Below are 11405 nucleotides of genomic sequence, written 5' to 3'. Positions count from 1 at the left end.
GTCCACTGTGCTGACTGGGAGTCGCAGGTGAACCACTGGTGGCGTCGTGAGGCAGGAGCCTGTGATAAGCAGTTGTTTAGAGCCTGGAACAAGGAAGCAGAGAGGTGTGTGGGATCCACCTGTGGGTAAATTCTACTGGGTGTGGGCCTGGGAGTACAGAAGTAGAATAGTAACTCCAGAGAGTCAGGGTGGAGAGAGATTTTAAACAAGTCGTGTCAAGGAATGCTTGTGTGCATTGGGAGTGGCTCATTCCTGAGCTAGAAATAGTCCAGCAAAGAGAGGAGCACCCCAAATAAGCTCGGGGAGGGGGCGGCTCTCTGGACTACTCTTCAGACTCCCGCTTGGACTCATCAGGCAGAACACGATTACATCACACCAGGATTACATCACACCAGCCTGCCTTTACCTGAGAGCACACCCTCCTGCTCACCTCCTCTTAGTGGGCACACATCCCCATTGCTAGGTTCTCACGATTTGAATGCTATGACCGCCATCCTGTGTGTTTGCTGAGATGGTTGGCAGGAGACGTAGTTGTAGTTGCTGGTGTTCCAGAGGATCAGAATTTGGCTCTCAGTAATGGCATGGGACAGCACATTACTGCCTACAACTCTAATTCCAAAGGATCCAACCCCCTCTTCTGGCCTCCTAAGGCATCAGCACACATGTGCATACAAACACACACTCACACAAATAAATAAATATTCATTTATTCATTTATTTAAAAAAAAAAAAAAAAAGACTGTCCCAAGAAGACATTTAGCCATCCTTCCTGGATCAGTTCCAGCTGAGGGGTCATCTCTGCTGGAGGACATGGTCTGACCTAAACCATAATGCACAGAACCCCCTACTGTGCTCCCTAAGCAAGCTGCTGCTGCCAGCAACCACAGGGTTTCCCCTGTGAAAGAGCTGGATTCTCCAGAGTGCAGTCTGGGGTCTGGTTTCAGTGCACTGAGAATCCCTGAGCATTCCTTGAGGGAAGAACCAACATCCAATAAATCCCCCTGTCCCTAATGCCCAGTAGAGAGTCTGGCTCCCTAGGGATGTTCTCAATAAATGTTTAATGAGTGGATAGCTCGGTGGTGTCCTCCGATGTAAGAGAGAAATCGTTACACAATACCTTCCGGTAGGGGTAACTGAATACCTTAATATTTATGCAGCGGCTGGAGCGGCGCCTGACACATCGTAAGCATTCTATAGGTTAATACATGCATGGGAACATGACCACATACATAATAAATAAAAGGACTGGAGCCAGTGAGGTGGTTCAGCGGGTGAAGTACTTGTCACAAAAGCCAGCTGAGTTCAATCCCCAGATGCCACATAAAAATAAAAGCTCAGACCCGACCCTACAAGGTTGTCTTCTGACCAGCAGATGCTTGGATGCATATACAGCTACAGATAAGCCTGGTGATTAAAGTAGCTGGTAAAGGTTGGGGGATCCCTATTGATTAGAAACAATCCAACAAGAAAGGATGGCGTGCAGAGAGGGCCCTGCCCGCCTCCACTCCTTTCCAGTCTCTAGAAGAGATCACCAGTTTGTTTGATCACCACTAGCTCCTTTCCCTCGGGGTGGTCTCTAGAGACTTGCGCTGCACTGCAGAAGCAAAAGAGGAGCCCTGATTCAAGGGCACTGCAGGAGGTCGTAGCTCACGTAGCCCACGTGGTCCACCTCGTTCAGCTGGTTCGCCTGGTTCCCCTGGTTCCCCTCATTTTGGAAACTCACACGCCAGAAGTATTTGTCATGGCAGAAATAGGCTTTGTCTAAGGGAGACAAGAAGACACAAGAAAGCTGAATCCTACATTCCCTTATCATAGACAAAAGGAACAAGATGTTTACAAGCACCCTGTGGTGGTTTGAAAGAAAATGGACCCTACAGGCTCACAGGGAGTAGCACTTAAGGAGATGGGAAGGGGTATGGCCTTATTAGAGGACCTGTGTCATTAGGGGTGGGCTTTGAGATTTCAGATGCTCAAGGCAAGCACAGTGTGTCTCTCTCTTCCTGCTGCCTGCTGCTGATGCAGAACTCTCAACTACTTCTCCAGCACCGTGTTTGCCTGTGTGTCACCATGTTTCCCACCCTGAAATTAATGGGCTGAGCCTCTGAACTGTAAGCCAGCCCCATTTAAATCTTCTTTAAACATTAACTCTTAACTTGCCATAGTCATAATGTCTCTTCAGTTGAGCCCTAACTAAGACACACTCCTCCTGGCTTTTCTATATCTTTCTGTGGTTTTTATATGACACTTCCATCTCTTCTACCTCCATCTCTTCTACCTGCCTATGAGATGCTGGAGGGCACAGACCTTGATACCCAAAGAACTGGCAAACCTGGCACACACTGGGTGTTCCACATACAGGTCGTGATATTTATTTATTTATTTAGGTTTTTCGAGACAGGGTTTCTCTGTGTAGCCCTGGCTGTCCTGGAATTCACTCTGTAGACCAGGCTGTCCTCGAACTCAGAAATCCGCCTGCCTCTGCCTCCCAAGTGCTGGGATTAAAGGCGTGCGCCACCACTGCCTGGCTACAGGTCGTGAATTAATCAGAAGACTAACGAATGGTTACCATTTTAAAGCTCAGATCAACTTATCCAACTTCATTCATTGGACAAACTCATCCATTCATTCAACAAAGTTTTACTGAGCAGCATCTATGTACCAAGGACTAAGAGAGGCCTGAGGAACTACAGTAGAAAAATACAGACACGATCTCAAGATGTAGGGAGAAATAAAAAGAAGTAAATAAATAATGAGGGCCAGGGAGAGACTCTCTGAAATGGTAACCTTAGCACTGAAACCTGAAGGATGAGAGAGAGCCTGCCAGTTTAGGTGGGAAGCCTTCCAAAGAGGGGAACAACTGGCCCGAGGGCCCTAAGCTACAGAGGACCTTGATCTGTTCAAAGAGCAGCCAGCCTAGGCGGAGCAGAGAGAATGTCAAGAGTATGGGGAGGAGATGAGAACTTGGACGTACAGACAGGGCCATGTGAGTTTCTTCTACCTTAGTGTTGTTTGACCACCGTCAGAACCATTGTCCACTAGTCGTAATGCCTCCCCACTCTTGAAGAATATTATTAAAGATTATTGGATAACCGGTATGGTTGGGGAAAGGGTATAAAGGAGATGGTTGAAAATTAATAAATTGGGGAGGTTTGAGCCTTAGAATCAGCCTAATAGAACTCCAAACAATATATTTTACAGATGGGGAAACTGAGGCCCCAAGAGAGATAGTGACTCATCCAAAGACAGCTAGCACTTCTTGCCTCTCCATGTATCCCTAGTGGCAGTCCTGCACATTACAGGCCCTTGACTACTGTTTAATAATCAAGACGTCTAGAGTGCTGTGTTCTCTACTCGGGTTCCCGAAAGAGAAAGATATGCAAGCAATCTGGGACTTAGATCTGGCGGTGTGAACTTGGGGTGCTCTCTACAGGGCTCTTATCTGGAATATTTCCTTCAATCTCCAAGGGCTGGCCCTCTCCTGCTAAGAAACTAGACAGTCGCTAAGGGAGGGAGTCCAGTGTGGGAAACTTCTCAGGAAGGGACCCACCCCAGCCAGCATCAGCAACCCTCACCTTGGTACTGGAAGATGTCGTGTGAGTTCCAGGGCACACCAGAGAACTCCTTATCCAAGCGAGTGACGCTCTGGGGATCCACTTTCTGAGATTTCAAGTCGAATCTGCAGGAAGGTGGACAAGCGATGAACCCCTCCCGCTCCCCACCCCAGGGCTGCGGGTGAGTTGGGCTAGGGCTCCCCCTACTGGTGGCCGCGGTCGCTCTTACTTCCAGACACGCTCCTTGCTGAACAGCAGAGCCTTCCCGGCATGGCGTGGGAGAAGCCCGGTGACCTGGGTTACCTCTGAGCCTAGACCCAACTTATCCAGACTCCTCGGGCCCAGCACCGACTGGCCTGTGTACACCCACATTTGGCGCCCTGCGGAAGAGAACGGTCACATCGTTCAGTGGACACAAAGATGAGGCACGGTCTCTTTGAGGGTCAGGAGGGAGAAGCCAGAGAGGCCTAGTATCAGAGCCACTCCAGGAGCATTGAAATTCAACCCCACCCCCAAGCCCCCCCCCCCCGCAAATGTCAAATCGCATCAGCCTGGAGGGGGCGCTCTTTTGCAGTCGCAGTTTCACGGGTTACACAAGGTGTCTGTCCTAAGCTCATGGTACTGAGGAATAGATGAGCTAGAGACACAAACTAACCAGAGAAGAAGAAAAGCTTCTTGGACTGCGGATCCTCAAAGGCTGAGTCCAGCTTTGCAGGCAGAGCTGGCCACGTGCGGGCAATAACAAAAGGGCCCTGCAATCGGCTTCCTCTGTGGTTCGGGAACTTCCAGTACCGACTGAGAAGAAAGGAAATTATCAGGGCCCTGAATCTTGGCCCGAGAAAGTTGGTGGAAGACGCAAGCAGGCTCCTATCCAAACCCCCTCTCTCACCCACACACCCCTCCTGCTTACCCATCCTTGAAGAAATACAGAGCGCTCTGGATCTCAGCAATAGCATCAAAAATATCCACATTGCAAGGATTGTCTGCTGGACTCAAAGGCTCTGTAGAGGCCTCAGAAGAGCCAGCAGTAGGGCCAGGTGAGGGGGCGCCTGTAGGGCCAGGTGAGGGGACGGCTGTAGGGCCAGGTGAGGGGGCGCCTGTAGGGCCAACCGTGGGGCCCACTGTGGGAGGTGCCGTGGGACACATAGTGGGAGGAGCTGTCGGCTGTGGTTCAGCTGTGGTGGTGGCTGGAGGCTTTGGGTTAGGCTTGGGGCCACGACCTAAAAACAAGACACTAGGTAAGACACACTAGTCAGCATTTCTCTGTAGCCCCAGCCTACTACCAAGCCCAGCAATGATGCCTTCAGTCTTGCCTTGAAGCTAGAGGCTACAAGCAAGCCTCTTCTCATACACCAAACCTAAGTGTCCAGAACTGAGCTCTGTGAAGATACAGACTGGGTTCTCAGAACAAAACAGGCAGAATCTCCCTCCATTCCCCAAGTCAGGCAGGGAGAGAGTCTTTTGGATGGTCACCGTGTCAAACAGCACTGCGAGCTGCCTCTGCTTCCCACATGGAACTATGTCTGGCTTGCTATGCCTTTAAAAGATCCTTTGGGAGCTGAAGACATGTCTCAGTGGTAAGACCACTGGCTGCACTTCCAGAGGACCTGGGTTCATTTCCTGTTTGTTTGTTTGTTTGTTTGTTTGTTCGAGACAGGGTTTCTCTGTGTAGCCCTGGCTGTCCTGGAACTCACTCTGTAGACCAGGCTGACCTCGAACTCAGAAATCTGCCTGCCTCTGCCTCCCAAGTGCTGGAATTAAAGGCATGCGCCACCACTGCCCAACCTGGGTTCATTTCCGAAAGCCCACATGGCAGCTAACAGTTTGCTTCTCCAGTTTTAAGTGATCTAACACTCTCTTCTGCCACTGCACACAAATGGTACACGTACATTCAGGCAAAACACCCATACAAACACAAATCAATTAATCTGTGAAAGTTCCTTTGGGTCAGAGCTTTAAGTAGCCCAGATTGGCCTGGAGCTTAGTGTGTATCTCAGGCCAGCCTCAAATTCATGGTAACCCTTTTGTCTGGATCTCCCGAGTGCTGGGATCACAGGCTTGCAATGCCACCCAGCAAGTATTCCCATTTTTAAAAGGTTAATCATGATCAAAAAAAAACAAAACAAAACAATCAAATGTCACTTAATAAAGTCAGGCATCATTCTACTTCGGTCAGCTCCGTCAAAGCCTTATGAGAGCCACGCTATTATTGCACGCCACTTTATGTAGAAGGGACCTGACTTACCTAAGTTCACCTATATAAAGTGGCTTAGCTGACCCTTCTTTTTTTTCCCCAAAGATCTATTTATTTATTTAATGTATATGAGTACCACCATCCCTGTCCTCAGATACAACAGAAGAGGTCATCAGATCCCATTACAGATGGTTGTGAGCCACTATGTGGTTGCTGGGAATTGAACTCAGGACCTCTAGAAGAGCAGTGGGTGCTCTTAGCCTCTGAGCCATCTCTCCAGCCCTTAGCTGACCCTTCCTGCTGAGGATCAAACCCAGGGCCTCGTGTCTGCTCTGCAGCGCTCAGTATGTACTCGAAACGCCAGGCTGCACACCCAGCCCTGGGCTGGCTTTTGAGCCCAGGCCTGGAATGTCATCTCCAAGCAGTTACTGGGCACTTAGGCCCTGACTCAGATGGATATTGAGGTTCCGTTTCTCCCCTCCCCTCTTCCTACAGCTGAACCACGTCCTCTCCTCTGCTCCCCCATTTCTGTTCCCCAGCCTCACCATACAGATACTGGATGCCTTTTATGTCGTCTTCATGCAGAGGAGAGCTCTCGTGGTAGTGATACAGGGGATACATGAGCGCTTCCTGCTCTCTAGAATGATCTAAGCCCAGCGCATGGCCGAATTCGTGCGCCGCCACCAGGAACAGGCTGTACCCTGGAAGGTAGAGGGAGCCTGAAATGTTAAATATCGGCCCAAGGCCCCAACCCTGGCTCTGCCACCTCCACTGCCAGGAGGTGACTCAGACCCCACCCCAGGAGCCTCAGAGCCCCGCCCACCTTGGTCTGGACAGAAACCCCACTTCTTGTCAGTGTCGAAGTTCGATGTGGTCGCGCACCAGAGGCGCCCATCAGTGCGGCCCTCACTGGTACAGGTAGAGTACTGCTTGCCCAGGAAAACGAAGGGGAAGACGCAAAGATTTCCTGCTGAGTTGCCCCCAACTACGGTCACGTCGACTGGAGAGACCAAGAATCATAAGTGAGTCAGGTGGGTGGATCTAATATGGTGCCAGGGGTGAGCCAAACTAAGCTGGGCTAGACAATCTCAATGGCCTGTTTTTGAAGCCTAGGGGGCGCTGTGGAGCACTGCGGAAGCCAGGAAACACTAATGAGCAGAACCTAAGATAGGAGACCGAAGCCTAAGAGTAAACAGAAAAAACTGCCCAATTGGGAGTTAAGGAAAAAAGGAGACAGACGTCGGATGGTAAATAGAGAAAGGAAATGAATGGGTGGAAAGGCCACTTTTGGAGGTCAATGCTGGAGGGCAGAGCCGGGCTGACCCTGGTAGGCGGGGCACAGGTACCTCGGGTAGGGCAGAAGCCATACAGCTTATCCTGGTCATAGTTGGCGGTGGTGGCGCACCAGCGGTAACCATCCGAGCGACCTTTAGTGGTGCAGGCAGAGTAGGAGCGGCCCTCAAAGATGAATGGGAACACACAGGGTTTGCCATCTCCGTTGCCGTGCTCCGTGTAGAGTCCTGAGGAGACCCACGTTATTACTTCCAAGCCTGGCCCAGCACGCTTCTCATTTCACAGAGGAGACTGGACCCAGAGAGAGAGAGAGTAACCTGGCCACACCACTAATGGCAAAGAGGGATTGGAAACGAAGATTCTGGCCCCTTTAAGGTGGCTCCCCGCTCTCCACCACCGCACAGACTCACTCTCACTGGGGCAGAAACCAAATTTGCCGTCCGTGTCATAGTCGGCTGTCGTGCTACACCAAGGTGTGCCGTCGTTGCGGCCATCTGTGGTGCAGGCCAAATAGGAGCGTCCCTCGAAGGTGAAAGGAAAGTGACATGGGGCACCATTTGAGTTTCCAAAGTAAGTGGGGACCACTGTAGAAAGGAGGCTAGAGTCAGGGAGGCTGGCCACACGCCTGTGTAAGAGAAGGGAGTTGGGGCAGGGGTGTGGGTGGGGGCGGATACTGGAAGGCTCAGGATCTCACCGACGCCTTTGCCCAGCGACCACAACTCTTCGTCGTCGAAGTGGGCATCTCCCTGAATGCCGGGGCCAGGGGGAAAGGCGTGTGCCAGAAGACCGTCCTTGCCGTCAAAGGGATACCCATCTCCGTGCTCTGCAAGAGGCCGTCGGAGAGGAAGGGAATCAGTCAACAACACTTTGCTCTCTTTAAGTGCAAGAGACAGAAGGCGACTGCGTCTCCCCGTGAGCGGCGCCCCAGGCCTTGAAAAGAGGTGACTGCGGCTGCAACCGCGCTGGAGGTGGGGAGGGTGTCATCTGTGGGAGCGGCGACTGGGGATTGTGGGGCAGGTACAGGAGCGAATGGATCTGCTGTCCCTTCTATTCCGTCCGCGATCGTCCCTCCCATGGCCCTCCCAGCCCGGGAGTTCTCACCCGCGACACCAAACTGAATGACAATATCTGCTTCGGGCCCGTACACGCGGGTGAAGGTGAGCGGTGTCACCTCGCTCCACACCGCGAAGGCGCGAGCGAAGGAGTCGTCGATCACGTCTCGCGGCAAGTCTTCAGAGTAGCTTTGGATCCTGGAGGTGAAAAGCCGGGGCGTCGATGAGGAAGGAGGCATACAAGGATCACAAATGGGAGGAGGCAGGGCAGCAGCTACACCCGGTCTTCAAAAAACCCAGGGCTCTAGCCTCTTGGGACTTGAATTGCTAAGGATACCTTCTGTCCAGCCAAGCGGAGGTGCAAACTGGCCTCCAGTCCCACCCAGACACCTGCTTCTAGCCCAGCATCTCACCAGTATGTGATGTTATGATGGTGCCACTTGAGGTCGCCTTCGAAGGTTTGGAATTTGCCCACGTCTGGGACACCACAGCGTGGTCTACGAATGGCCTTTAGTGTCTTCCTGTCCAGCTCACCAGTCTGGGGCAGGGACAGCTGTTTCTGAAGCATCAGCAAAGCAGGCCGCAGGGACTGCTTCTCTCCCATCATCTGGGCTGCCCGGGTGTACCCATAGCGGTACAGGTATTCCTGTGAATGGAGGAAGGGTCAGAGACATCGCAGAGTTCTGGCAGCTTCCCTCTGGACCTCTGGACCACAGGCTTAGGGACTCTAAGCCTAGGACACCACACAATTCCTGCACAGCTAGAATTCCCCTATCCTGAGGATAACATCACAACCTCAAGTGATATAAACCATGCCTACCCCACAGCCCTCCTAGGGTTTAACTGTTCACTGCCAACCTGTGCCATGTCACGATCCTTTGAAGCCCCCCTACCCCCACCATTCTATCCCTCCAGCAGACCTGAATCTGCCCAGAGCCTCCAGACCACCTACTGCCTAACCCTGGCAGCCATGGCCATCACCCCCAAATCCAGAAAGCATATTTGAGGCCCCCTTCCTTGGGGCAGTGGACATCTTCCCTCCCAGCTTTCCACAGAGCCATCTGACTACCTCTGCCAGCTGGGTGTCCGTGAGGTTGGAGCTTTTCAGGTCTTTGGGGAAGACCACAAAAGTCGGCTTGTGCTGGTGAGGGGCAGCAGAGGTGCAGCCTAGAGCCAGGAGCGCCAGGAGCAGGGGCTGCCAGGGACTCATGGTGAGGATCGCAGCTTCTGGGTAAAGCAGCCTTTGCAGAGATTTTAAAGAGGCACTAAAACTGAATCAGTGTCCCCGCCCCTCCCCTCCAGGCTTATGCTGACTCAGGGTGTGTGTGTGTGTGTGTGTGTGTGTGTGTGTGTGTGTGTGTGTGTGTGTGTGTGTGTGTATGTGTGTTGGGCAGCCCAAAGAAAGTGCTTACACTACCCCCTCCCTTATCCCCTACCCACAGTCCCCCATTGCCAAGTCAGGCAGGACCCCAGACCCACAGGAAACCACTGCACTCAGGGAAGCGGTTGAGTTTTAGCAAACTACAGAATTTGTGGGAACGGGAAGGAGGGTGTGCAGGATGGAGAATTCACCTAGCCCTAGGTCTGAAGGCCCTGAGAGATCAGCCTGGTAGAACTGAAAGACCTGAGCCCTGAGACCCCTCTTCCTTGGGCTTCTGAGACACCCCCTCCCCACATTGTAGAGTCCATCCTCTCATCCCCTCCCACCCCCGCCTTTCCCCCACCCTACAGAGTCTTTGACTCAGCTTCCTCTCCTGCCCTCTGGGAGCAGGCTCTTTGAGACAGGATTTGGGAAATTCCACAGGGCAACCCCCTAGCCCCAGCAGGCTGACTCCTTGGGGAAGGAAAGATGAGCCTCGGGGACATGTGGAAGCAAGCAGAAGCTTCATCCTTCTCAAGCTAGCTAGCATCCTCCCTCTTCTGTTTAAAGAACAAAAAATGATTCCTTTATCCCTCAAGCCTTTGTCCCTACATTGATCCGAAGATAAAATGAGACTCTCTTAACACAGAAAACACTTTCAGCACAGTGTTCAATTGATGGTGTCAGGTTTGTGATTGGAAATTAGGAGGCTGGGGTCTTGGTTCTAAGCCTCAGGGTGACCTGGATGGAACATACACCTTCCTCTTTGGAGCTATGAAGTCTTTGTGGACCCTTCCCCTCCTCCAGCCCTGCTCCACCCAGGAAAGCTTTTGCACAGTCTTGCCAACAGCCAGCAGCCTCCCTGCCTTCCATCCTTCCAGCCTGCCACTATGGTGAAGCAGAGCCTTTATCTGCCTTCAGCAAGCTGTTCTGGTTGAGCCTCCTGTGTGTCCAGACCATCATATGCTTCCTACTAACCAGACCTGTGAGACGGAGGGAGAAAGCTGGGTGTGCTCCCAGGCTTCTCTTAGATGCTTCTGACATGGTCTTCAGCACTGAATTGCTGTCCTGGGTCTACCATTTCCCAACCACACCATTTCTTAACTGAGTTACCTTGGGCAAGGCATCTCACCTCCAACCCACAGTGATAATTCACTTTTTTTCTGATTTATTGTGTTGAACATTGTGATGTGCTCTCTACAAACTTCTCATATATATTCTAGCCCCTACATGTGTGTATGAGTTTGTGTGTCCATGTGTGAGTCTGTCTCTGTGTGTGTCTGTATCTGTAAGTGTGTGAATCTGAGTCTGTGTCTGTGTGTGTAAGTGTGTGTGTCTGTGTATGACTGAGTGAGTGTGTGTGAGACTATATGTGTGTGAGTCTGTATCTCCATGTGACTGTGAGTTTGTGTGTATATATGAGTCTGTATGTGTATATGAGTCTTTGTGTGAGTTCATGTGTGTGAGTGTGTGTGTGTGTGAAGGTCTGTGTGTAAGTCTGTGTGTGTGACTCTGTATGTTAGTATATGTGATTCTATGTGTATGAGTCTGTGTGTGTATGTGTGCCTACACCCCTAGGGGCTCACACATGCTAGGCAAGCACCTACAACTGAGCTGTTCCTAGCCCTTGTTTCTATTTGTTAATTTGTTTTAGTGTTTGTGTGTGTGTGTATATGTGTGTGTGCAGTGACACACATCCATGACAGCCAAGACAAGAAGAGAGGTTGGCTGTCTCCCGCTGTCATCTTTCCTTTTATTCTTTTGAGGCAGAGTCTCTCTCTAAACTTAGAGCCCATTGACTTGCAAATAGGCTGGCAGCCAGCAAACCTTGGTAATCCTGTCTCTGAGTCTCCATCCGCCATGCGCCAGTGCCATGCGCCATGCGCCAGTGCGGGAGATGCACATGTAGGTGACCACACCCAACTGTTTACATGGCTGCTGTGAATCTGAAGTCG

At 51.5% G+C, this 11405-nt stretch overlaps 1 protein-coding gene across 1 annotated transcript; it reads right to left on the bottom strand.

The window, feature by feature from the left end:
* Positions 1–691: 691 nt before the first annotated feature.
* Positions 692–9349, bottom strand: Mmp9 (matrix metallopeptidase 9). The gene is made up of 13 exons (XM_034496153.2): positions 9160–9349; positions 8504–8736; positions 8140–8288; positions 7733–7861; positions 7449–7622; positions 7092–7265; positions 6569–6745; positions 6291–6446; positions 4462–4771; positions 4207–4346; positions 3781–3931; positions 3573–3676; positions 692–1761 (listed from the first exon to the last, which is right to left on the bottom strand). Exons 1-13 carry the CDS (start codon positions 9298–9300, stop codon positions 1622–1624), a joined length of 2178 nt encoding a protein of 725 aa, XP_034352044.1. The 5' UTR covers positions 9301–9349; the 3' UTR covers positions 692–1621.
* Positions 9350–11405: the final 2056 nt, after the last annotated feature.

This window comes from Arvicanthis niloticus, chromosome 2 (assembly GCF_011762505.2).
Source record: "Arvicanthis niloticus isolate mArvNil1 chromosome 2, mArvNil1.pat.X, whole genome shotgun sequence".
In the NCBI taxonomy this organism is placed as follows: domain Eukaryota; kingdom Metazoa; phylum Chordata; class Mammalia; order Rodentia; family Muridae; genus Arvicanthis; species Arvicanthis niloticus.
This window is presented reverse-complemented; position numbering and strand designations above follow the sequence as displayed.

Bases quoted from the DNA above. Each gene is read 5' to 3' on its own strand.
- Mmp9 (XM_034496153.2), bottom strand. From the start codon at position 9,300: ATGAGTCCCTGGCAGCCCCTGCTCCTGGCGCTCCTGGCTCTAGGCTGC. The intron at 4,772-6,290 runs GTGAGGCTGGGG...TCTTGTTTTTAG, and splicing joins AGGCATCCAGTATCTGTATG to GTCGTGGCCCCAAGCCTAAC. The intron at 3,677-3,780 runs GTAAGAGCGACC...ACCTTCCTGCAG, and splicing joins AGCAAGGAGCGTGTCTGGAA to ATTCGACTTGAAATCTCAGA.